At 40.5% G+C, this 27,406-nt stretch overlaps 1 protein-coding gene across 6 annotated transcripts in view; it reads left to right on the plus strand.

The window, feature by feature from the left end:
* Window positions 1–83: 83 nt before the first annotated feature.
* ATF6 (activating transcription factor 6) overlaps window positions 84–27,406 on the plus strand; it is an 86,878-nt gene continuing 59,555 nt past the window's right edge. For 2 of the 6 annotated variants that reach the window (XM_062581402.1, XM_062581403.1), the window contains exons 1-9: window positions 84–195; window positions 335–411; window positions 2,020–2,107; window positions 2,450–2,544; window positions 3,029–3,155; window positions 3,386–3,592; window positions 6,762–6,982; window positions 15,198–15,383; window positions 15,818–15,909. In XM_062581402.1, the coding sequence (XP_062437386.1) occupies window positions 126–195; window positions 335–411; window positions 2,020–2,107; window positions 2,450–2,544; window positions 3,029–3,155; window positions 3,386–3,592; window positions 6,762–6,982; window positions 15,198–15,383; window positions 15,818–15,909 (1,163 nt within the window). In that variant the 5' untranslated portion in view covers window positions 84–125. Of the gene's footprint in view, window positions 196–334; window positions 412–1,174; window positions 1,209–2,019; window positions 2,108–2,449; window positions 2,545–3,028; window positions 3,156–3,385; window positions 3,593–6,761; window positions 6,983–15,197; window positions 15,384–15,817; window positions 15,910–27,406 lie in introns of those variants that run through there. The other 4 variants (XM_062581404.1, XM_062581407.1, XM_062581406.1 and 1 more) reach the window with 3 other exon arrangements.

Here is a 27,406-nt window from a genome sequence, read left to right on the forward strand (position 1 = left end):
CCCCGCCCCCGCGCGCCTGCGCTCTGCGCCCTGCGCCCGCGGCGCCGTGTCCGCCGGCGGCCGCCGTAGCCGGGGCGGGGCGTGGCCGGGAGGGAGACGTGTGTTTCGGCAGGAAGGCGGAAGCGATGGCGGCGGCGGAGGCCGCGTGGGAGCCCGTGGGGCTGCTGCCGCCCCCGGGCGGCGGCCTCGACTGGGGTGAGGGGGCCGCGGGCTGGGAGGGGGCCGCGGGGAGAGGGTCGGGGCCGAGGGCGGACGGGCGGGGAGGGCAGGGCAGGGGGGCGGCGGCGGCGCGGCCTGCGGGCTCGGTCGCTGAGGCCGCCGTGTCTGCGCGCAGAGGCGGTGCTGGGCGAGGAGCTGGGCGAGCTGCTGGGCGCCGGCGAGCCGCGGCGGGCTGCGGGGGACGAGGCGGAGGTGAGCGGCGGGGGCGGCCGGGGGCGCGCGCGGCGGGGGCGGGCGGGCGGCGCCTGAGGCGCTCGCCTTAGCGCCGGGGCGCCGGAGGGGGGCTGCGGGCGAGAGCAGGTCGCTCGGTCTAGTCGGTTCCTCTTAACCACCTGCCTCCAAGCACAGAGCGGAAGAAAGTACGTTCTCGTTGCACAAGTGAAAGCGTGAATTCCTTGCAACGGCGCGCTGATGGGGCAGTACGCTTTGAATTGCATGAGAGGAGGAGGAGGAGTGTGAAGAAGTGTCGGTGTGTTGCATCAGCATTCACCAATTATGAGCTTATGTATAGGATGACTGCCTGTTTTCTGTTTTAGAGTTTTCTGCCAAACTCTTCTCTTGCAACCCTACACACTCATCCCCACATTTTTCAGTGCCCAGCCACACACTGGTCTTTCCATGTCTCACTGATTCTCTGCAGTCTGTTCTTCCACCTGGGTTCTTTCTTCTTCCCATGTTCTAAGCTTGCAACACAGCCCTGCTCCTGTGTTATCAGGCATAAATCTCAGTTACTGACAGTGTTCCTAGGCATTGTGGAACAGGCACTGGAGCAAATATGGGAACTACTACATCATGCCGGGGCAAGGTATCATCAATCAACAGGTCAGCGTTAGCTGGCTGTGTGAAGGTTCATACTGCACAGCTCAAGATGTAATTTCTGGTCATTCTTCCTGTAAAAATGCTCTCTTGAGCTTTTTCTTTATCCTAGACTGCGCATTCTAAATTCTCTGCAGTCTGGAGATTCCTGAGACCTTGTCTCTAAATATAAGGTAAGATGTGAAGCATTTTTGCAGATAGGTTTTTTGCAAGAAAATCCTTGGTATATATTTGTGTATAAAGTATATAATATTAGCAAACTGGATCTATTTTTTTCGTGCTAGTGTCCATAAAAATGTTATACTTGATTAGAGAATTGAGACTTATAGATACATCAGCAGAAAAACAAACAAAAAGCTGATTAGTGTTATGAAGGTTATACAATAAATAGTACATGTGAAGTGATTTTAGTTTGGTACACAGTTGGAAAAGGGAACCAGTCTCCCTAACTTTAGAAAATAGTCATGTCTGCTTGCTCAAGGTTAGGAAGGTCTAATAGATACTATCATCAGGTAGCTGATTTTGAGCAAGTAGGTCTATGTGTCTGTTTCTGTGCTGGTAAACTGAGGCCAATACTGATTTCATTTTTGTGTGCCTTGAGATCTCATGATGGAAAGATGTTATTTTTTTTCATGAAGATGGGGAGAACAACAACAAATTGTCAAAAACTGTATTGTGGATGAGGTAGATCAGTGACTGGACTTGGAATTTTTGCATTACTAATAACTACTAACAGTACAGTAATCACTGATGTCTTGAACTGAAACACCCATTTCATACAACTGAGCTCTAAGCTTTAAAGGAAACCCTGTCCTATGTATTCCAGTGGAACGTTGTCCACTTTAAGGTTTCTCATCTGTGTGGTGTAAGGCAATTCAATTTTTCTTTTTGTCTAGAGCTGTAAGAATGTGAATTTAATGCCTGACAGTTTCAATGTTTATTGTCTTTTTGTCTTGTTTCTTTGTTGCTGAACTGTCATTTCAGGAGAATGATCTCTATAACTTTCATTTTGATTTGGATTTGATGTCTTGGGACTCAGACCTTTGGAATATTACAAGCCATGCTTATTCAGGTAATATAGCTGCCGTATTTTGCAGGTATGACTTTCTTCTCCCCCTTGCCCCCAAGAGTGAGCTGTTGTAACTTTGGGGACAGTGATAACTTATGTGAAACTATTTGATGGGCTGCAAGGCTTAGTTCTCTGGTGACAAGTTGTGCTATTTTTCTGTAGAATGGGTACAACTGATAAAGGTTGTTCTGCAAGCCAAATTGTTCAATATTTTTAGTCTTGCAATGTTTTCTGCTGTGCCTTGTTTTAGGAGTGAAATAGTTGATGTAGGGCTGTGTAATTTTTGCTCATCTCCCGTTGTTAGAAATTTGTATGGTGAAAATTCTCTGTGTTCATCCCTCGCAGATGCAAGCGTGAAGGCAGAGCCTTTATCACCAGCTGCTTCAACGTGTTCAGTCCCTTCTCCATCATCTGTGGACTCGTCAGTGCAGAATGTGCCTGTATGCAGAAATCTCCATGTAACAAAGATAGTAGCAGTTTTTAGAACCCATTCTGACCAACAAAATACCCTACTGGTTTGTCTGTCTGATCAACCACATAGCATAAGAGGCAGCAGCTTCGTTTTCTGACCTCTGCAAAACAAACTTCCCCTCAGTGGTTCTTCCTTCCTCTCCTACTGTGACCAATTCTGAAAAGACTGTTTTCTGGATCTGTTTCTCAACTGTGTGTGTCTGGTAACCAAACAGCATGCCTTCTAAAGGCTTCTGAGTCAAGGAGCTACTGCCTTCTCACCCAGTCTGACGATATGCCAAAGTGCTTTTTCAGTGGTACTTTGCATTGATCAAAATAAAACAGCAAAATACAACCTTTATCCTGTTTCCTGTAAGAGCAACCTGGACGCAATGAAAGGGAATTACACTCTAAGTCGCTCATAGTCGTTCTCATCTGTTTTTAAAGCATTTACTTCATGCTTTCTGTCCACAGGATGATGTAGACTTCAACTGTAGCTCCCAGATGTCTCCCATCTCCCTTTACAGCAAGAGTTCTGGAAGCCCCTCATCCCCCGAGGGAGATGGAGGGAAGAAGCCCATCAGCGTCAAATGTCAGTCTGGTACAAGCAGTCGAATTATTTCAATTCTCAGCTAGTGGGCTTGTTTTCTTGCATGGACAGGTGTTTAACAGATACTAGTAAGTCCTTTAATTTCTGACTTAGATTTGGGATAGGATATGTTTATTTTAACAAATACTGTAGGTGGGTAAAGAAACATGTCAGGAGCTATGCTATTACTGCTTGAATTCTTTATATTTTCTGGTGAAACTCAGATCTTCTTCCTTTCTTAGCAAATAATTCTGTGAGGAATCTGAAGAGATGTGGTCAGACAGCATTCAGGCCTTCAATACAACCCAAACCCCTGTTGCCTGCTGTACCTGAGGGTCAGGCTAACATTGGTATCCCAGCTAAAACCATCATCATTCAGACTCTTCCAGCGCTCGTGCCACTATCAAAGCATCAGCCGGTTGTTAACATTCAGCCAGCTCCTCCTAAAGGTAGGTGAAAAATACTGTTTCTTTGTGGAACAATTTCTGCATTGAAGTTCACTTTGTCAGGAGGGGGACATTAAAAAAAATAAATAAAGCTACGTGCTTTGCTGCAAAGGCTTTGTACTGAAAAGAAGATGACCTTATTCTGGCCTCTTATTGTCGTGAGAAACAAATGGCACTCACCTGAGCATTCATGGGAGGGAAGCCAGTAAGGCAAAAGAAGCTGTGCTGACTGTTCGGAATTGTGGAGCTGAAACTACTGATCTGGAAGGATCTTTAGACAGCCTTTCCCCTTTTGCTTTACTCTGCTTGCAGTGGCACGTGGTGCGTAAGGTGAATCCAGTGCTACACTCATAACCAAAGAGAAGAGCCAGTAGAACCAGATAGGATGGCTGAGTGAAGCTTAAGAGCTCGGGAAGGGGCAGAAAAGCTTCTTTCCTCACATGGAGGTTGTTGCCACAGGGAACATGAGTTTGCTGTTTCTTTTTGTCTCACTAAGTAATATTAGAATGTTATCAATTCTGTTAGCAATTATGGGGTGTGAGTTGGTGTTAAGGGGAGGCAAGTTGTTTCCTGTCCATTGATAATTCTTTCTTCCTCTTTAAACTCTTACTTTGTAACAGTCTACTGAAGTAGCCTTCATTTCTGACTCCCAAGCATTATTTTACTTTTTGCAAAGACAGTAGGGATGTTACCTGCTTTGTTGAAATTGTCAGATGCAGTTGCTTGTTTTCACCAGCTGATGGCTGCAGATTTGTGCAGTTGACTTTAAATGCAGTGAGGAATGGAAGGAAAAGGAGACAAATACTTAAGTGCATGTATCTAGAAATCAATTGTGAAATACTTGTCTTCATTATTAATTGCTCTTCTATCAAGAGTTAAGTCAAGGCTGGAGAGGCTGGCATTTTCTGTAACAGGCTTAGGTTTGTTAGACTGCTTAAAACACAGGTCAGCACAGTCAGAGTGACCTAGTTCTTACTCCCTCTGATGTTTCAGCTGATAAAATACCATCTGGAATAAGGAATGTTGGGGGATATAGATTTTTCTGGATATAATTATAATATTGGGAAGATCGGCTTCTCCCTTTGCCTGAAGAAATGTTAGGAAAGTAACTTCCTGCTATTTTCTAGGAAATATTTGGGGGAAAGTATTTCCATGCCATGTGTTTACCTTGGCTGATGGTGTATTTAAAAACTATGCAGTGCCACTTCCAAAACAAAAACTAAGGATTTTTTTTTGTTGTTACTCAAAATCCTCTGGATGTAACAGGTTGGAGCTGCCTGTTTGGAATGTGCCAGTATCCTCAAGGAGCATGAGGAATGGTGTTTTTACAGCCCCTTTCATGAAGGCTTAGAAGAGGAAAGCATGATCTTAGAATATCACGTCTTTTGCATTGGAAAAAATATTGAAAGCATCTCAAATTCACTGTTTGAGGTTCTTTAAACAGGGCAGTGCTATTTTTTTAAGCCTTATGATGTCTTCAAGCCCTTTTCTGCACAAAAGAGATCTAATTTTACACCTTATACATAAAAGATCCTGGCGTTAGGTAAATGACTGCCTTTCACCTTCCAAAAGGTTGAGTAAGTGCTTTAATATACGGTTATGCATTTTGGTTGGAGCACTCAGCTGGAACACACTGTTTCTAAAAGCCAGCTAGGTCATTCTGTTACAAAGAATTAAGCAGATGTTCATATGTTTTCATGCAACAAAGTATTATGATGAGATTTGCACCTGTTTGAGTTAAATGTATTTTTGGACTGAAGTTTCTTGGATGTAATTTTAACTCCCTTTCAAAGTCTTTTTGGAATTATCTACTACTTTCTTTTATTTCATGTCTGTTAGGTTGTACATGAAATTTCTTATACAAGACAGCACTTTTTCCAAAAATTGATTTTAATTTAGGTTGAATACAGGATATAACAGATGTTTTCAAAATGTAACTTGCTCCTCGCCCTCCCTTCCCCCCCCCCCCCGAATTCTGAGGCTTCAGTTCATCTTCATTTGCTGTTTCTGAACTGATTTCTACATGAAGATTTTCATTGAATATGACTGTAAGGTGGAGATGGATAAGAGGGAGAAGGTTTGAGATAGGTCAGACTATTAATGCTGATTAGCCAGAATCAAACTTATAAATCTGTGGAACTATGAAAGGGCGAAGCAGGAGCTTAGATGTCATCTTGGGCTTTTTCCCAGTCAGACTCTCACTGCTAGCTTTGACTGAAGGAAGTCCGCAAGTCTTCAATGGACACTGATTTGGGGTATTCTTACTGTTGGTCTTTACCTGGAGCAATTCAGATTTACCAAGCAGCGAATTACACTCTGAAACAGCAGCAAGCACTTAACTGTTGTACACATCTCTTTAACTTTGTTCTGTCACAAGCTTGGGAATTGCCCTGGGTTGTGTGATATAAGTGAGATGCACAGGCCCCTTGTTTATCTTCTGTACTTTCCTCCCTAGAGTTGGCATGACATGGTTGGGCTCTGAAGCTGAAGGAAGAAGTAGCGAGGCATTGAGGGTATTGTCTGTCTTTAAACAATATCCAGGTGCTTGATGCCACAAATCCTGCCAGGCAGGAGTGATTTCCATTAGCTTATGGTAAGGTAGGCACCTGGAATTCTGCAAGTGCAGGTGTGCAAAGGCAGTTCTCAAATAGTCGCTGTTTTTTCCTAATAGTGAGTGAGAATAAAAATATTTTAAGTAATCAAACTTAGACATTGGTTTCTGGCTTTACAGTAGGTTTCATAAACGTGATTTGCAAACCATGTTTTATTTACCTTTCTTTTTTCCTATTTGGAATGATGTTTACGCTAAGACAGTGGACTTCCAAACATTCAAAGTTAACATTGGCTAAGTCCTCTGAAAAAGTTACTCAGAATGCACTAAACGTTAGAAATATTATTGCTTCAATATTGCTAACAAATGACTTTTAGCAACACTGAAGAGAGGTTTTGGGAGATAGCTGGAGTTAGCAGATCCATTTAGCATCTATAGTTTTGATTTGCAGGATGGTTTTGGAGCCCTGTGAACTTCTTTTGACTTCAAACAAGTAGTGTGGGCCAGGAGAGGAAGCTAGGCTGCCTACCTCCTGTGTCAGTACTGCCCTACACAATAATCAAAGCAAATCCTTTCTGTGTCTTACACTGAACACTCCTCGTGTTTGTTCTTTTGTTCTAGGTCAGTCGGTGGTGCTCCCGCAGCCCGCGGTGGTACAGCTACAGGCTTCTGGAGTGCTTCCTGCCTCCCAGCCAGTCATTGCCGTCACTGGAGGGACCACCCAGCTTCACAATCATGCGGTGACTGCATTGCCCCCAGCTGCTGGAAATGGCTCACCAAGTGGCAAAATAGCAATGACTAAGCCCTTGCTTCAAAGCAGCACACCAGCGATGGGGCTAGATGTAAGTTCTGACTATGTGATGACAGCAAATAATCAAAGCTTGGAGTTACCAGTTTTCATACCTGCATGCTGCTTGTCATGGGAGCAGCAGGTCACTTTAGAGCCTCAGGAAGAAAGCACTGTAGTTGGGATCATCTAATAAGTTTTCTAACAGTGCCTGGGTATTCAGCAGGCTTGCTGAACAAATCATTCCATTATGTAATGGAAACAAAGAGTGAGGAGAAGGAATAGCTTGATATATGCAGGTCTGCCTGGAGCAAGCAGGGTGTGCAAGCACCTTCTACCATACTGGGTGAGGTAGAAGACAATACTGATGTATTTTTGCCTTCACTCATCTTTTAGACTACTGGCTGTCAGTGACTGGAGCTCTCTTACATACAGGATGATTTGATGCATTTGATTAGTGCTGAAGCTTTTTTCTAATCTGTATAATTAAAGCACTCTTGTGGAAGTAGATGAACTGGAAATGTCAGCAATAAGCATGATTCTTTTTCCAATCTGTATACCTCCAAATTTAACTCTTGATTTTTGGAAACTTCAGATGTTGGGTTTCATAGGATTCTAATTTCTTAACGCTCTTTTTTGGTCATATACTGAATGAATAGAGAAAGGGTAAGCATTCAACAGTTAGTGCACAAATAAATAAGGTCTTCCACAGTAAATTTCAGTTAACAATAGGTTTTTAAAAATAGCTTTTTTTAATTATTATTATTCAGTTTTGACATCGTAAGTAGCAAGTTGAGTGTAAATTTGGTTTAATTCCTGATGGTTTGGAATTCCTCTGGTTGCTTCTGCTCTCTGAAGAAAATGTAAAAATGATTGGGGAAGGGTACTAATGTTTCTCATTTGTGGGGCTTCGAATTTTGGGGTGTCATTCTCTAGTGCAGTAGTCCAAGTGCAGTCATTGTAAGCTGAGGGTCCTGCTGCATCTATTGATGTGTGGGAGAAAACACTGATATCCTTTCACATGGACTTCTGCAGCAGAGTCACTCACTCTCTTGGTAGAGGTCATGTATTGAACTGTCCCATTCTGTTGGCAACAGTTTAACTTGGTCTTCTGGCAGAGAGATGACAGGCATTCAGTCTGAACAACCAGTCATGAGCTGCTCTGGCTGTCTTTCTGAAAATATCTTTGTTGAAAGATGTCTTATTAAAGCAATTAATTTCACATCTCTTAAATGAAGAAAAGAAATTTGGAAAAATGTTCTTTAAGAAGTGACCAAAACACATAGTTTGGAAAAGACTGAAGACAACCTTAAGTGATGGACCTTTAATGAGCTGTGATATGGAATACTTTGTGAAGTCTTTAATCCACATCCTTAGCTTAGGTACAAATCAGAATTGCTCTATTCAAGTTAGGATAGCAGTGCTAACTTTCAACTATGTGTTATTTGGAATTAATGCAGATCAGAGAGAGGGTGTTGAATCACTTTGAGAGCTGGATGGCTTTCCAGTATGTTAATTATTTGTTGGTAGTTCTGACTTAGTAATTTTCTACCCTTTCCTGAGTAATATCATATTCTGCAGAAATATTTCCATCCAATCTCTGCTATGAAGAACTCTGATATGCAGAAACACACACTGCTCTCAGTTTCATTATGCAAAGAGGACTCTGCTTCTTAAAATCTTTTCCATTCTTCTGTCAGTTGATGGTAAAACTGTTCTGTTTTAACTTTAAAATCTCAGCTAATATTTGAAAAACTGTAAGGCTCTTGATCCAAACTTGCTGGAAAAAAAATGGGTTCCATCTTTGCTTCTGATGCAGATTTTTTTATATCTGACCAAGGGAACCTTCAAACATTCTTGTTGGAAGGCATGGTTGTCTTTGAGTGGAATGATATTTATGTGTTAACAGGCTGACTGACTCTGTGCTGGGCCAAACAGTACTAGATTTGCCTAACTGTGCAAGAGTAAAGTATTAGTATTTTCAAATTGTTCTATGGATTTAATTTAAACTTGCAAGAATATTTTTCAGGCACTATTATTAAATCTATTTTGGTGCTACAGGATAGTATTGATATCTTCTCCCTATAATTGAGAGAATGTGGTAAAGGGCTCCACTGTATTTTGGTTTAGTTGTCAACTTTGCTGTGATCTTTCAAATACCTTTTTGTACCTGCTGCTCAGAGTCCTGGTCTATACCTCAAGGATCCTCTCTAATGCATCCTCACTCATCAAAGGGTAAGCATAAACTTGACCAAAACGATTGGCATTTTAGCTTTACTTGACAAAGTAAAATTGATTACAGTATCTTTTCATCATGACAGTTTGCTCAGTACTCCCCCTGTATGCCATTTTGTCCTGCCTGGCATGTCACCCTGGCTGCTAGAAACCACAGTGCAGGGCATCATTTCTCTGTCTTCTGCATTCTGACTTCTTTGGAAAGATATTATTATTGAATGATTTCTTAGGATTTGAGAATTGTTGGTCTTGCTTGATGTTAGATTTTCTTCGCTGTTTATGTTTTTGTGGGGGCTGCATTTTTTAAATGAAAAATTACTTGCTGCAAATAATTCAGCAGCCACACTGCAGTGTTAACCTAGTCTTGAATTTACAAGCAGCAGAAGGTCTGTCAGTAGACAAGTTATGAGGATTGCATTTTTAAATGATAATAGCCAGTCATACAAAAACAAGCTGAGTAAATGTGTCAGCAGTCATTAGATATGTGACTCCCTATAATCAGAACTCGAAGGATGGAACCTTACCTTACCAATGTCTGATTGTAAGATTTAATAAAAGTAGTTAGGGAGAATCCAGTTATTATCATTATGCTTTTATACATACATCTGTGGCAGACAATCAAATGTGTAGCTAGGGTAATGAATTACTGCTTAATTTGGTTGATGTTATGAGTATCTCTGCAGAAGCAAACTTGCATCTTTTCCTAAAAGGCAGTTTTAAGACAAGGTATCAGGCTAAATGCTGCACATCTTACTTCTGTTTATTGAAGTAAGTCAAAACAGCTGCACCTGCCCTTTGGTACAAATTGTGAAATAGCACTTTGAAAAAGAACAAATATTTCAGGATACTGCCAGCATTAACGGAGTTAAAACATCTAACTAGAGTAAAGACCAGATGTGGCATTGAGAACTGTACAGATGTGGCTGTTATGAGCTGTATAACACGTGTTTTTATTTGCTAATCTAAGCAGATATTGCAGGATAAAAAGAAACACCACAGGACTTCCTTTTGGGCTCAAGAAGGATAAACCATTAGCTTAACACTCAGCCCTTCAAATGGGTTGGCGTAAGATCAGCTGATAGGAAGTTATACCAGTGAAGGCCTAGTATTGTGCTTAGCCTGATGGCTTACACCTTTGCAGCTTGTCGATACGAGAGACGTGCCAAGCTTTTGATGCAGTCAACCAAGATGAATTTTTCACTAGAAAACGAGAAAAGACACTGCCTAAGGAAGCTGCTCTTTTGATTGAAACAAGAGAGAGCTTCTTAAGTTGCTTTTCCTGTTGCATTAAATGATATGATGATATAAAGAGTAGAGGTGTGAGGGAATGTAGTTGAGTTGTGTTTCATAAGCTGTTTTGCTTATATGTCTATCCTGTAGTAAAAAAGGATTTATTTCTGTCTCCCAGTTCTGCTACCTCTCCACCAAGATTATGCAGAATTAATTCAATGTATATATAAGGTTCTATTAAAGAATCCTATTCTGTGCTGTGCGTGGGTTAAGTTTCATTTGAAATAAACTCTTTTGTCAAGGTCTGTTGAGTTAGAGTAAGAAAATCAGATTTTTCACATGAACAAAGAAAATGCCTTTATAGGCTTTGTGTTTATGCATTTAAAGTGCATTGTGAAAGGCAGTGGTTCTCATAATCTGATGTAAGGAGCCAGCCAATGTAAAGTTGAAGTAGTCTGGACCTTCAGCTGTTGGCTAACTTTTCCAGTACCAAATTGTGTGGAAGGCAATGGTTTTCGTCATTAAACTCACTTTTGCCCAGTGACTTGCATTTGAGACATTCTAGTCACCTTGTCTAGAAATATGCCCAACGTTTGAATGGAAGGTACTTTGCTGAGAGCTGAATTTTCTGAAAAACTGATATGTGGTAAGAGTGTTTATTTGTGAAGGGCATGATTTTTTTTTTGTAAAGTGCTCTGAAGATAATAAGGCAAACTGAATCTAATTAATACTGTTTAAAGCAAGATTTTTGCAATGAGCTTTTCTCTTTCCAATATTTACATCTTTTTGGGTGTAATGTTAGTGGTTAATGTTGGGTTTCTTTTAAGTGCCAGGATTTTGTTTTCACTTTTTATTGTCTGTGTCTGCCGTGAGCCAGAAGTTACTGTCTTGAATGATAAATTGATAAAATAGAATCTAAAAAGGAGCCTAAAAAAGAAGTTACTAGAGATATTTATTATCTTTCATCTGTTTGCCACTTGTGCAAAGTAATGTTGTTCAAGCCATCAGTCATTATAAATTGCTTCCTGCTCTTTTTTTCTGATTATTGAAATGCTCAGTAAGTGGCATATTTATCTTGACGCCAAACTAGTGATGTAATACTTTATGCTTACTATCTCCCAAGTTTGACTTATTCTACTGTTTCACCCACAAGACTTTCCTTTTCCTGCCTCAGATGTAGGATTAAGCTTGCAGTACTGACTTGTTGCCTATAAAAAGCCAGACAAGCCCTAGAGGGTTAATTTAGGATGCTGCTAATCTGTTGTAGGGACTGTCTACTTAAACAAAGGAATCCAAAGACATGAATACTTGGGCTTCGTTAAGGCAAGCTTAAGAAATGAATCAAAAGTGAAGTTGATGTGCTGTAGACCAAAATACAGCAATCGCACGGGATACCTTGAGTCAGGCTGGGTAGAGCTGTTGTTCGTGATGGTGTCTGGAGAACACCGAGTAGAGGAGAGCTGTCTAGGTAACGCCATCAGAAAGGTAGCTCGCGCTGTCTGAGGTGGTGATAGATGGACCCTTAGGACTTCCAGACAAGCTGCACTTGTGGTTTAACTCAAACATTTCTCAAGGGAGCGAGTAGATCTTCCAGAGGTTCCAGACATTTACAGAGAGCCCAAAGCTATCCAGTAGTGAATAATCCTGCACAAGTCCTGCAGATGAGACTATATTTGTCTCTCTTGTTTGAATTTAGGATGCCAAGCCTCTCTTTTAAAGGCAGGAGATGGGAAAGAATGTAACAGTACTTGTCTGGAGTATCACACATCTTGCAGAAGAAGCTAAACCCACTGTGTGAATTCCTGCCGCGTTATTTCATCTCTGGACAGCTGAAATGATTCTGGCCTGAACTGGTGTGTTTTCTGCACTGCACTCTTTGGCCAGCCTGAAACATTTTTTTTCCTTTTTCCTTTTTTTTTTCCCCAAAGCTTTTCATATGTCTGTAAAAGTTTTCTAATGCTAGATACTGATTTTTTTTAAGTGCCACAACACAAGCTTAGTGCTAATGAGAACATTTTAAAAATTTCTTCCTCTCTCACTAAAGAGATCTTGGAATACAAACAATTTCACTCTCACAGGCTTTTGTTGATGGCAGCAGACTTAGACATACAAAAAGTAATTAGATCAACTGGAGACAATCCAAAATATTAATGCACTGTAACATGTTTTCTTAGTCTTTGTGACTAGACTGTAATATGAAGAATTACTTCAAACAGCCTGTAGCCAGATTTCCTTGCAGATGCTAAAGCTGTAAAGCAACAGATTGCCTGTGTAAGGGTATACTGGAAGAGGTGGGAGGGGAATGGAAAGCTATGGTCAAGTTTCCTCAGGCAGCCAGGCCTCAACTAGAGCACACTATTTGAATTTGATGCTGCTGTTCTGTGATTTGTTTACTTTTCCCTACCCCAGTACTTTCAAAATAGTTCTCGGCTCTTTTCTTTAGGTTTTAGCTAGATTCTGGTGACTCCAGCATGTGTGTATGTGTGTGTCTGTGTTGGTAGTATAGTGTGATATAGTGGAGCATATTCAGGCTGCTATAAGATAGAGCATTCAGTTGTCTTTCAGCATTAACATAATTAAGACATATCCTGTTGTGACTTAATAATGTGATGGAAGTTTTCTGTTTTTATAAAACAAGAATGTACTTGCTAATTTGTTATGGAAAGGAATTAAACAGCAGTCTTCAAGCTTAGGGTTTCAAGTAGTTTTGTGTAATTCTGCAGTTATTGATAATTTCTGCCCATGTCCATAGCAAGATGCTTTCAATCTAGGTCATCCCACTCAGCGCAAACCACAAGATGATTGAGTGGTAAATGATGATAGTTTGTGTTACTGCTTGGGAAAGAAATCAGAGACATCGTGACTACTGAGGAAAGAGGGAAGCAGTTACTTGGAGCTGCCCTCATCTGGCCTTGTGGACTGTTAGTGGTTGTCGTGCATTATGTGCTCTCCTGCAGTATATGAGCTGGTTTAGCTTCATCCAGAAGGAACCCAGTTTGTGTGGTCCAAGACTGTTGTGTGGTGCAAACCAAAGCATTTTAAGTGGGATCATCAGGAGATCTGTATCAAACATCATGCTCCTGATCTGAATGAAAAGGCTAATGCAGACATGTCAAGGATGTTCATTTAAACGACCATATAAGTGCTTGGCACACCTAGAATGTGCTGTCTGGGCTCAGAGGCGGTATTCAAAATCTCAAAAGGCATATAGCAGAGGCAGAAGTGTAGTAAGCGTGGGAATGGCTTCCATACAGGGAGAGACAAAAGAAAGGTTAGACTACTCAGTCTAGAAAACAGAACTTGCTGTAGCCTCTAAAATGATGTATGGTAAGGTGAAAAGGAATCATCGTTTGTCACTCCTGAAGATTCAAAGGGTACTGAAAGCAGTTACCTAGAAGCAGGCTTAAAGCAAGCCAAAGGAATTTTTCATGAATCACATAGTGGCTGAGCATGTTGTGGAAACTAAAACATAAATATGTTAAAAGTAGATGGGGAACTTGGGGAAAGAGAAGTCTGTCAGCTGAACATAGTGGCATGGGTAAGGACTTTTCCAGGAGGAAATTGTAGACTGTTGGGTGCCAGGGCTAGGAGAAGACTCTTTCCCTATTTGTTGTACTACTTTGAAGTGTGTGCTGATTATTGTCGGGCACAGACTACACTATGCACCTTTAGTGTCATAGGGTTTGGGAAGACTTTGCTGTCATTACTCGGTGCAAATGGTGCTATTCTGAAAAATTAATGAAGAGGCTTAGTGAATAAAGACACTTGCATTTGGATATTTTTGATTAAATATTCCCATAGCAGGGACTAGAATTATATTCCGTGGCATTGGAATGAAGCAGCAGAAAGAAGGTGCTGAAACAAACTAATAGAGCACATGAAGTCATTTGTTCTTTTTCCCTGGATCTTATGCTCTTGTTTGTCACACTCTGGTTTTGATAACCTGTGCTTAGTTGCCTTCTAAGTAATCTTAATCTTCCTTCCTCCTACCTGATCACTTCTTTGGTATCTTTTTCTGATACCTCCATTCTGAGTAACAGGACTGTAATTCAAAGGTGGATTTAGATGACTAAATCATTGAGGAAAGGATTAGTGTCAGTTTGACTTTAGGGCTGTAGGCAAAGCTTACCTTTCAAAGCTGTTCAGAAATGTTGAGTGAATCTATCCATATATTTACTTGCATTTTGCTCACTGGATGAAATAGGCTAGAATTAATGTCCTTTAACTGGTATCACAGAATCATGGAATAATTGAAGTTGGAAGGGACTTCTGGAGATCATCTAGTCTAACTCCCTGCTCAAGTATTTGTATCATCCGTATAGTTCTTGATCTGCCATCTATATAAATTTAATTCCATTGTTCTTGTTTTTCTCTCTTTACCATGATAAACGTTTTTTTTTTTTTTTTTCTTTCTTGATCCTGGTGCCACTGTGTTGGCTATTAAAGTTCATAATGCAGACCTGTAGACTTCTGCTTTATTTCTTTGTAATTCATCAAATCAAGTTGCTTCTTGAGTATACCTTTTGTATCCCCTGCATGAGGAAGGCTGAGAATACAAGAGAGAACAGAGACAGTGCAGGATATTTGTAGGTTTTTTTTTTCCTCCTCTCTCTTAGGTATAACTCCTGGAGGTGTTATATAAAATAGCTGTTTTCTTTGTTGATGAGTGTGTTGGCTCATTTGAACTGCAGTGGGGAAGAATAACCATGCAAGCTTTTGATGAACTAGAAGACTAGAAATGGTACATGAAGCAGAGCTAGTTTTAACTTAGACATTACTAACAGACTTCCTTATTGTCCATATAGGTCAATGTATTGAGAAGACAGCAGCGCATGATCAAAAACCGGGAGTCAGCCTGTCAGTCACGGAAGAAAAAAAAAGAATATATGTTGGGACTGGAGGCCAGGCTGAAGGCAGCCTTACTGGAGAACGAAAGACTCAAGAGAGAGAATGGCTCACTGAAAAGGCAGTTGGATGAAGTGGTGTTAGAGGTAAGAGATCTGGATGAAGAACTAACTGTAGGTAAGGATGGAGTGGTTCAGGTAGAAGGCGCTTAAATAGAATCATAAAAATGTTGATTGGAAGAGATCTATGGGGGTTTCTAGCCCAGCCTCCTACTTGGAGCAAGATTTTTGTAAACTACAGGTCAGATCAGCTGTCATCTTGTCTAGTTGACTTGAAATAAAGAATTGAAACCATTCATGGTGCTTCTGAACATTTCACCTAGAAAATGGACTGGTTAGAAGCTGAATATAATGTACAAAGGAACCAATTTCAGTTTTTAAGTAGTTCTGGGTATATTCATACACAATTAGACAGGTATAAATCTAGAAAACAGGTATAATTTGGTTTATTTAGCTTCTGAAGTACTCTTGCAAGTGCCTGTGATTTCTTGCTGCATATCTTCTCTATTCTTCCTTTCTAGAATGAGAAACTCAAGGTCTCATCTCCAAAGAGAAGAACTCTGTGTGTGATGGTGATACTGGCTTTCATAATGCTGAATTATGGTCCTCTGAGGTAAGCTGTCTGGGAACTCCTCTCTCCTCTTCCCCAGTTCACTCACAACTCACTGTAATCCATAGCGAGTTTGCTGCCCTGTGATTTTTGTTTGAATCTTTGATACAGACTGTGGTGTTTAAAGCATTAAGCTTGAAACCTAGCTTTTCCCTTCTGCTGTACATCATCAGTATAATGGTGCTTCTTTTGGAGTACCTCTGGTGAGGAGAGATGTATATTATACTTTCCATTTATCTTGGTTTAGCATTTTGCTAACTGCTGTAGCATTCAGCAGTTTATCTTCTGCATTTACAACTGAAGAGACAACAGTCTAGAATCCTTTTAGCATTTAAAAAAAAGGTTGGAAAGAGCTTTGAGAACACTGCAGCTTGTTTATACCTGTGTTAATCTCAGTAGCTGTGTGTCTAAGCTGTTTCTAGCATCTAGTGCAGGAGATTCCACCACTTGTTACAATGCTTTGTGATCCTTACCATTAGATGTCTCAGTCTCCCTCATTAGAACTTAAACCCTTTATTACCTGTTTTAAAAATCTGATGGAAGACGTCTTTCCCTCTTTTTCCCTTTAATGACTTCATACAGCCTTGAAGGCAGTTGCCAGTTTTGTTCTTTGTATAATGAAGGATCTTTCTTTGATGTTGAGTGTTTTTTTTTCCCCATGAATTTTGAAACTATGCAGATTAATTTATCCTTTTATTTTATGCGTATCTGTCATTAGAGTATAGCTTGATTTCTTACTGTAAATCATCACAACTCAAGACTTTCTTTCTATGCTAATCACTTCCAATGCTTGATTTTGAGTTCTTAATTTCAGTTTTAGTAATTCTAATAATAATATTACTTTTGAAGTATTTGCACTTACTATTTCTTTTCTCTCAGACATTGAAGTACAGCTGGTAATTTTACTTTATGGATCATATTAAAGCAGAAAGTTTCCAAGTGCCTTTAGGAATTATACTGAATTTAGGAATTATACTGGGATTTTTGATTATCAAGCAGAAAAATAAGCTTCCTTTTTATCAAGTGATTGATTTTTATATCCCACCCTGTTTACAAGTATTACCACTCACTTAGGGAGTTACCTCTTACTTTGTGAGAACTAATAGAACCAGTAATATTTCTAAAGCCAGAAGAAACTTTAATTGCATCTGCATTAGAATGAGGAATTGGAATGCATGAAGTGTTAAGAATCTTGGGAACAGAGGAGGAGAGTGGGAAGTCTTTTACCGCAGACCTTTAAAGTTTGTATGTCAGCTTCTCCACCCTCTGGCCTGAGTAATGTGTTGACAGCAGTCTCTTGCTATCAAGTCAGAGTAGACTGAAAGGTCAGTTTGTGTTTCTATCTCTGTAACAATAGATAACTGTACAAACATAACAGGGTGTTTTTTTTTTTTTTTTTTAACCTGACTGTTCAGTAAAGTAGATAAAGTGAAAAGGATATCAGGCTTTTCCTGGCACTTGTTGTAAAAGCCAAGTCTGAACTAGATGGCCTACATCAATACTGCTTGTCTATAATGGGGAGAAATGTAACTGATAATTAGCAAGGAATTGCTCTTTCTACCTTTTTTTTTTTTTTTTTTAGTCCTAGCAGAATGAATGTTTGTCTTGCAGTTAAAATACTAGACTGTATCAAGGCGATATGTGAATGTTGATTTTACAATACCCTTCAGAAGGCCTGTAACATGGGATATACAAACTATTGCTCAAGATTTCACTACTTATTTGTACATTTTCTTCCTCTTATAGAGGTGTTAGTGATTGGTAGCTCCACAAACATGAGTAATGATTGTTGTTCTGCTGAGGCCTTAACAACAGAAACTTGCAATACATGTGCTTTCCCCCCCCCCCCCCCATTCCTTGCAGCTTTCTCATAGCTCAGCAAACATTTTTTCCCGAAGTAGCTAGCTGTGAAATTCCTAATTTCCAGGCAGTGACCAACTGGAGATAAATCTGACTTGAAACTTCATGACAGTATTGTCATTTCCTCTTTGTAGGAAAGTGTTTCATCCACATGCTATATAGAGGTATGACAGCATTCAGGCCCAGAATGTTTCAGGACCATACTAGCAGTGTATATTTCATTATTTAAAATCAATGAACCATTACAGAAAGAGAGAACAAACAATATCTTAAAAGAAGGAGAAAAATAAGATAGGAATTTAATCCCCCCAAATTCTGTAGCTAACTTTGAAATTTTTAGTTGACCTTACTGTAAGATGCTTTAGTTTCTTAACTGGAAGGGATAGGATTATTTGAAGACTAGAGGTAAAACAGAAGAACAGATGTGCAGGTTTGCTCTTTACTTGTCTACTTTTATCAAATCAGAGAAGCCAGGAAAATGGTCAGGTTGTTTGGGGACTGGAATACGAAGTAGAGCAGGGAATCCTGTAAACTCTTCTTGGCCTGCGTGAGGAGACCTACTATATGTTACTTCTGTTTGAGGGGGGATCTGTTCCTGGTTCACTGAAGGAAGGCACGGGAGAAGCGCTGTGAAAGGTGGAAGGAGGCATTGGTAGGACCAGGAAATTCTGATGTTCTTTCCCAAAGCCCAGAGGATAAGGCACTCCACGGCTAGCTCTTCCTTCCTACAGATCTGCATGGCTGCACGTGGGAGAGACTGAGTGCGCTAAGTTCTTCCTAAGCAAGTCAAAACCACCCCCAGACTAGCCATTAAAGAAACCCAAAGGCTGTGGTGGTAATTTGATGCAGCTTGCAGCTTCCTCAGCAGATATGACCCAAAGTCAACGTGTGGTGCGGTGATACACGCTGCGTTCATCTAAGCAACTGGTCTATAGTGAGAATCCTTTCCTCGCACACTGTGATCTGTGTACTTAAACAGTCAGTGTGATGTTGACTGCACAAAATAACATCTGGATGGTTGGCTGTGTAGTTTTGTGTTCTTTTTTCTGCATTAATGGGGTGTATTGCCCTAACACTGGTTTATACATAGTTTTATTTATTGGTCTTAAATCTTGTTTACTCTATGTAAATGGTGAGATGTTTGTGATGTTTTATAGAGGATTCTGAGGCAATGCTGTTCTTCTATTTTAAGCTTATGGGAAGTAGTCCAAGATCTGGCAGCCTCTGGCAAGCAGATTTAGCAGATAAAATTATTCTACTGGAGAAGAGGTCTTTCCTGCTGACAAATATACTATGTGTGGGGATGATCTGCAACTTACGAATATGGAAGTGGGGCGGAAAACCTGATAGGGAAGCTGGCCTATTAGCCCAGCAAACCTGTTTGAAAATGTTTGAGGGAGAGTCTAGTCTCATGCACTTAATTGAGAAAATGCTTTTCAAAATATCCTTCAGCCTTGGAAATGGCATCATGTTATCTCTGTTAAAAGAATGCAAGTTGAGTGATTTAATACTTTCTGATCCTGAATGTGGTTTGTATAGAGTTAATGATAACTCTAAGCTGATACTGCACTATGTTATTAAACTATTTAGTGTGTTGATACTGGATGTTTGTATGGAAAACTGAAACTTCCAGCTCCTAAAGGCAAAAGGAAGAATTTAGCAGGAAGTCGGTTCGTGTAAGTTTCTCTTTAATGTATTTGCTTTATACTAGATGAAGGGTGCCCAGGAATTTCCCATCTGTGTGTCAGTGAGCTATTCTGTAATCTTAGTGAGTTATTTAGACTTGATTGTAACTTCTATAAAAATTTCCTTTTATTATTATTTGTGAATGATTGGTGAGGTGTGTGAAGGGAAAAGGGTCTATTTTGATTTCATTGCTTTAAAAGGTCATCCCCTTGCCCCACACTTACATACCCCGAGGTGCAAGACAGGAATTGGCAACCCACAGTGTTTGCACAAAAGGTTGTGGGCGTGCAGACTTTGGCACACTGCATGGCTGGGAGCTGGAACCGTGGTATCGGAGGCAGGCGTCTGTGAGAGGCAGTGTCAGTCAGTAGGTTTACCTTCTCAGCTGCTTAGCACTCCTGAAAGACTGCTGACCTCTGGCATTAAGAAACATTTGATTAGCTGTGCATTTTGATGCATCACTTAGAGCATGAAAATTCGAAATGTTTAGGCTCTTACAATTCCTAGATTCCTTTTTCTGTTCTTGTTTGATTTTTGACATCTGTGGTAGTCTGTGCCTGAGTACTAACCAGATTTGAAGATGTGTTAAACAAGCACTAACAAAGCTGAAACAAAACAAAGCACATGTTCTAGGCAATCTCACCTTTTTTTTGTGGAAGTGCTACATGTGATAGTAATGTATTTGCAGAAAATTAATTATCGAGTTGGTGGAGATTGGGAACTGTCAAAAATCTAACCCCCTTTCTCTTTGTAGCAGGAACAAAAGAAACCTTCCAAAATTAGGAAAGAAGATACAAAAGGGAATTTTCAGAGTCTGTATTTCTTGAGGCAGTAGTAGCAAGCGAGCAAGCCAGATACTTGCTAATGATCCTAATGTTATTTTCTTGGCTATGAAAAGCATTCAGCTAGATTCTCTCCTACTTCCCCCTCCCCCCCCCCACCATCAGCCTGCTGAAGCTACGTGGTGGTCATCTTCCAACAGCAGTTTTAGAACATTTATAAAGATGTTAGCCAGCCAGAACATGTCTTAACTTCTATTTCAGATATTAAGTGGATAGAGAAGAAAGGAAAATATCAATTTGTAGAGATGAAAGACAGATCTGCAAGGAGAGATTGGAATGGGAGGTTTAAGAGGCTGATTTGACTTTTCCCCCAACCCCTTCCTTCCCTTAGACCTCGGCGATCTCTGCATGGATGGAACCCCTTAGAAAGTGGAAAAGAGGCTTGTGATATAATAGAAAATTATTGAGCTGTACTTGTGGTAGGAGGTGACTGAAATGGTGATTGATGGGCTAAGTGAAGTAGCAGCTTTAAAAATTTCTTGTGTCCTATTGACCTGCAGCAGCTGGTCACTAGAATTGCTGGCCTTTCATAGAGACTCCCATGCAGCTCTTCTCCTGAATATCCTAATAAGTTTCTCTCTACTTCCCAGGACTCTCCTTGGAAACTGTGTAATCTGTTATAAGTTTAGCTCCATTGAGCAATGCGCTAGTAAAGACACCAGCCTGTATAGCTGAGAAGAGTGATTTGTCTGCTCTAATCATTACTGTCTATAATGTATAAAGAAGCAGTGATTTTGACCTTTGGAAGACTGAAGGATGTGTCTTGTTTCTAGATGTTGGGAAAAAATAGAAATGTTAGGGGGAAAAAGTTAGAAAAAAAATGAAGTGGTGAAATTCATCATCTGTACTACTAACCATGAGGAAACCACCCATGGGCAGTTGCATGCTACCATGATTTGCTGCTTGTATGTGGGTACACTGAGTGTTTAAGAACACAGTACTGACGAGCACTCTGCAGACTAGATGAAACACTAATCTGGGTGGTGGTGAGAGACTTGTGTTTTGCTCACTTCATGCTTTAATGTTTAAAGTAATGAATGGCAAGTCTCTTATTTAAAGCTTTTGTTACTTTAAGCTCTCAGTTTGCACCATTTGTCTCATGATGTAGTTTCCTCTTCAGGAGAGAGGGAGATAGGAAGGAGTGGAGCAAGCTGAGATACTTGGACATGTGTTCAGGTTTCAAACCTCTTGGTCTCTTCTGATGGGTTGGTGGATTGAATAAAGTTGAATACACAAATTTCCTTACAAACTGCAAGTGATTCCTTCCTTTACTGATCATGGCCACATGTTCCTCCAGAATCCTGGCTGAGTTATGCATTGGGCTACCTGTGTTTTTCTTTACCTTGTCCTTCTGGTGATGGAGCTGTTGCAATGTCAGTGCAGAATGCTGGGGTTAAACTGACAGCTTATCCCTTTCTCCATGAGTTCAGGCTTTGCTGCTGCCCTGCTGTGAAAGGGTAAGAACATCTTGGATACTCAAGGTTTAAAATGGGATGATGTGAACTTAAGTAGTGTGCTAGTTGTGTTCATTATGTTCTTTGAATTTTAGGGGTGTTTCTCTCCATAACTTCAGGGAGTATAGTGACTGCTTGTTGTTCAAACTCGCAGCCTGTAGTTTTTGTTTCCCCAAGAGTTGCTCCTCAAAATCTATCCTGCTTCGTGTGTCAAAGTTGCAACTTCTTGGAAGCGAACTACTGCCCTGTGTTTTTGTTTTTTCTTCTCCCCTTTCTCTGCAGCTTGACACCTAGGGTCCCCTGAATTCCTATATATATTGTAGAATGGTGAATTACTTCAGTTGGCAGTAGTTCCTTGCGCTTGTGCAAGGCAGCCAGCTTCACAGGATAGAATATAGATATAATTAAGTCACCACCTTGGTTGCAGTTACTGCTTCATGCATTGACTTCTGAAGTTGAATTCAAAGCTGTTTATCCCTTTATCTGTTGAAATATTTAAAAATAAAGAGTGAGCATAAGAAACATTTGCAAAGAGACTAGGACTCTTGCTGAAGTTGTTTATTTATGTACTCTAAAAGCACCTTTTCAAATGCATTTAAGGGTCACTGGTGATTTATCTGAAAAGACTCTGGAAAAGAGGTGGTTATCAAACTAAATTATGGCCTTGTCTTGTGTCAAAACAAAGTTATCCAGTTAACCTGAAAGTAGTAGGACTAAGTTAATTGTGTCTGATGCTGTACTGTGACCGTTTATCTAACGTTTTGGATTTGTCAGGGTGTAGGAGGACCTCTAAGATGTTCTAACATAGCTTTCTAGAGAGAAAATTGCCAACGTTGAAATCTGCATCTGAAGCACATCCTGTTGTTATGGTGAGAAGCTGCCACCTGTAACCAGTAGAACAGGGAGAACTTTGCAGCCTTATTTCACACACTGGGGCTGGGAGTCAAATACACGAAAACTTCACCCCGGATGAATGTTGTGGTTGAAAGTGCTTGTATCAGGTCTGCCCAAACGTTGGCACTAAAGGCAAGCCCACTTCCAAATAGTTGTATCCAGTTGTATAAGCGAAAACATGTGCGCCAGGTGGTGATACTTGCTTCTTTTCTAACAGCTTTATCAAAAGTAAATTGCTTAAAAAAAAAAAAAAAAAAAGTGCACATGCAGACTGTGCTTCCAGTTTATAGGTTTCTTTCCTCATCCTTCCCAGCAGGGGGAGAGCGGCTGGGCTCCTCTTGCAGGCCCTGCAGCCCGGGCAGAGGTTAGTGCCTTGCTGTGAATTTGGAGCGGCCCGGCAGATGGTGCCCTCTTCAGCAGTAAGACGTGAGAAAGCTTTCCAGAGAGCATTTGGCTGCCTTGTCTGGAACTGGTTAGGAAGAAGATGGTATCTTTGGTTGGTGCCACCCAGTATTGTCAACTTCTTTATCTGCTTGGCAAGATCTTGAGTCATATTCTGAGATGATTCTGTCTCCAGAAAACCTTTTGTTAAGATATCACTATTGGCTCTGGTCTATGAATTACTGTGTGACTTAAATGTTAGTATTCAAAACTTCAAGTGCAAAAGATTTGTTCAGCCAGAGTTACAAGTGAAATTTAGTTCAGGCTCCTGGCAAGACTTGCTTTCACATTTATCAAACTGACATTCAAACCCAAGAAGTAAAAATACAGCTAAAATACCAGGTGCCATGGAATTCCTGGAGAAGCAAGACAAGAGTGTTGCTTTTCTTTCCCTCCTGTAATCAAATTTATCTACATTTTTGAACAAACATCTGCATGAAGTAGTTAGAGGTTCTTTCTTTTTTCCTTTGGATCTGGTTTTGCATCTTAAACAAGCCCATATTTCAGCCAGCTTGGACAGAGTGTTTATGACTATGTGAAAACCCTTTAATGCCCAGAATATCTATAAAGTCCAAAGAGAGGCCGCTAGCCCTGGGTAGGCACCTCAAGTTTGTAGGTGTGGCAGAACACTGCCACAAGTTCCAACACTGCCACAGCAGTTTCAACCTCTTACTGGTCTTCTCGTCTGATAAAGCTGGGTCTCAGCCTTCGTCTTACCCGACTTGTAATGTGGGGCAGGAACTAATTTCCTGAAAACAGTAGAACTAGCTCAGAGCAGATGTAGCAAAGTGCTCTGTCTTGCAGCCTCTCCAAATTTGATTTTGTAACACAACAGAATGAAAGACTTATCCCTGCTTTTGCCAGCTATCATATTAAAACAACTATTTTTGCAGCTATTGATATTTTAGCTGAAAATGCTATTTTTCAGGAGCTTTTTCCATCTGAATGGGATCACCTACCACTCCTTTCACTGTTCCTATTCTCCTCTATGTGATACTTTTAAATGCTGAATATTAACTTAATCTTCAGTGTGATAGAGTTGGGAGCTGCTCTGTAGTCGCTTTCTGTTCCAGCTCACAGTGCTGCTGTTCTGCCTGGTGCTTGGAAAGCTCAGTATGCCTTAGCTAAGGCAGGTATTTTGATGCACCTCATGCAGGAGGGGTCTGTCCTCCTTCCTCCAAGCTGCTAATGAGATTCAATGATCAGAAATCATGCTTTTCCCATGTCTGTGTGAGAGGTCAAAGAAGAAACGTTTCTGATGTCCTTTGTTATACCCTCATGTGGCTACTTGACAAAAAGCGGTCTTTCAGGGAGAGGAGGAAGAGAATATAGACCCTAACTTGAGTGTCCTCTGTTTTCTGAAGATGGACCCCTATTTACAGACAAATCTACAAGTTAGCACTTGTGTCGGGAAGGAAAAGGAAGAAACTATATGATGGAACAACAGAATCTTCTGTTTAGAAGGGAAATAAATAACAAAACTCTACAAATAACTGGAAAGTAGAACAGCAGCAATATTTCAATTTTATTTTTTTTATTATTTTTGTCTTATTAAAAAGGAACGTTCTCTTGGTACTTCGTTATTATCACAAACCAAAGGAGTAAGGAAGGGCTTCCCCCCCCCCCCCCCCCCCGCCTTCTCCTTCCCCCTAGCCACATTTGAGACCAAAAAGAATGCTTTTCATCATCGAGATCCTGCAAGAGTGAGTGGGGTAGGGGAGGCAAGTGTAGCCCACGTAGCTTAAGGCAGCAGGTGCTGCTGGCCCTGCTTCAAAAGAAGCATTTTGTGGAGAAATAACACTCCTGATAAAGGAAAAACAGTGCAATAAAAGTAAGATATTATTTATGGTATTTACTTTCAAGTTGGTGCCTTTGTTCTCAAAAGCAGTAGTAATGGTTTATGCCTGTAAGGACTGCAGAATATAGTCTGTTTGTGTTCTTCTTTGTTGCTCACTGTTGAAGAAATCTTCTTTCAGGTTGAAACCTCACATGCCTAGTTTCTGCCAAAAGTGAAATTTTAATTTTGATGAAAAGCTTTAGGTGTTTAAGCAGGAGGAAAGCAAAAATAAACACTTCCTCTCTATTAAAGCAGATGTAATAAAATAAGGTTTTTGATTTGTTTTTTAAGTAGCTATACAGCTAAAACAACTGAATTAGAAAAACTGAAGACTAGCTGTGACTGCAGAGTGATGTATGTCTTCATCCTGCATGAAGTTGCTTTGGATTTCTCTACTTTCATTCAGCAAATTCAAGCTGAACTGAAGTAATAATGTTACATGTGGTATTTCAGTATTTCACCTGACCTAGTCACCTCCTCAAACTGGGACTTGAAATTATGAATACCAACTTTGCAGAGCTAGACAAATAGAGAGAAAGAGCTGCCATGGAAAAACATGGATTTTATTTTATTTTTTTTTTTATTTTTTTTATTTTTTTTTTTTTGAGTTCTACTGATTAGGTTTTTAACAGCTTTAACTAAATGCTTGTGTGGAAGGTTTCCCTTTAGACATCAGATTGAGCTTTGAGGTCTGTTACTGGCTAAAGTTGCTGCCAGCTGTGCCAATGCTCTCATCAGAAGAGAAGAAAGATGACCTCGTAAAGTACTAGATGGTGGAAATTTTTTCTTTGTAATTGGGTCATGTAGTGTTGTTGATGCAGGTCCTTCTGTTTTGTCCTGGTTGTTTTCATTTTCTAATCTTTCTTTTGCTCGTTTGTTTCTTTTAATTCTTCCATGCAGCTCTAGCTTTGAGGAACAGAAGGAAACTAATACACTATTTATTTTGACCCAGATAGCACAACTTTTATCGCTTACAGTTTTTAATCTATATTTTTCTTCCCATTGGGTATTGTTTTCTTAAAACAGATACTGCAGTGTCACAGAATGGGGTTCCTCTCCTCAGCGCTGAATACAGGGCCAGGCCCTTTGCAAGCCTAGATCAAAAAGACTGTTGCTATTTCATTAAATCTATAGGGTACTACTGTCTTCTGGTCTCTGTGCTCATAGGGTCCCCCTGCCCCTGCTCGTGTGTTCCACCTTTTCATTTTGGATTCATGATGCTAGTGCTCAGCAGCTTAAATGTGTTTTAGCATCCCTGTTGTTTGAGAAAGGAGTATTTGCATGAAAGAAGACCCTCAGTCAATGGGGAGAAGAAGCTGTTTCCTATGTGAGTCACTTTCTAGGTATTCACAAAGCATGTGCTCTGAGCAGGAGGGAAGTTTATATTTGTGTCGTAAGCATAGCTGCATTTAAAAAGAACATAAATGTTACTTGGAAGTATCAGTTGATGCTTAAAACCTTAGGTTTTTGCTAAGAGTTACCACCTATCAGGTTAGGTACTGTTGCATATAGTGAGAGATAACCCCTGCCCATGGCTGCTCTTGCTTTGTTTATAATGCTCGTCCTAATCTGCAGGACTCTGAATAAACGATCTGTCTTTCCAGTCTATGCATCAGAAGCAACGAGACTTCTGGATGGTAGTTTTACATATAAAGTAAGAAAGTTACCTATGAACGTTTTTCTGTCAACTTTTATTTGAGTGGAAACCAAACCTGTAACATTTCCAGTGCCCTGGTTCTGTGCTGCTGCCTGGAAACCTGGAGGAAATGAGACGGTTCAAGTGACGGTTCAAGTGACGTCAGGTCTTTATCTGGAATTGCCCTGGCTCCGATGGTTCTGCTGAACGTGACACAATTACTCACAGGGAGACCTGGCTTACTGTTAACAGGAGCGCAAATGTGTTGGCAAAAGAGAAGGAATTGCTAGGAAACTATGTCTGCATACCTTCAACTTAGTGTTTGATCTGCTCCCCTTGCTGGTTCTCACTTCTCTGTTATTATCATTTGCATTCATTGCCTGTTACAGTGTGATGCCTTGTAACAAATAGGAAAATGAGATCTTACCCTGCAGAGTTTATGCTCTGCTGCACAGGACAGATGGGGCATGAATTAAAATATATTCTGTAAGCGGTGATCTCATCAGCATGCTGTGGGCTTGTTGCATTTTTGCATTTTTGCTGTGTTGCTGCTGGCAATGCTTTACTGTTGTCAGCTAAGAAGGTTAGAACTTGATTTTGTAAATATAGATGTTTTGGGAAGTACCATGTTTTCAAAAGAGTAAAGCTGGCTTCTGGGCAGGATATCTTGAAGTACTACTTTTATGCCTTCAGGATCCTTCGCTTTAACTTGCCCTTCTAAACTATGATGGAGTCATTTCCATATAGTGGTTGTCTGGTGTTTTCTCCATCTCCTGCATAAAATGCTGTGCTGCTTTGCATCGAGAGCTGCACAGAAGTTCGGACGCTGTGTGGGTGGCTGAAGAGCCCC

Source organism: Rhea pennata, chromosome 8 (assembly GCF_028389875.1).
Source record: "Rhea pennata isolate bPtePen1 chromosome 8, bPtePen1.pri, whole genome shotgun sequence".
NCBI lineage: Eukaryota > Metazoa > Chordata > Aves > Rheiformes > Rheidae > Rhea > Rhea pennata.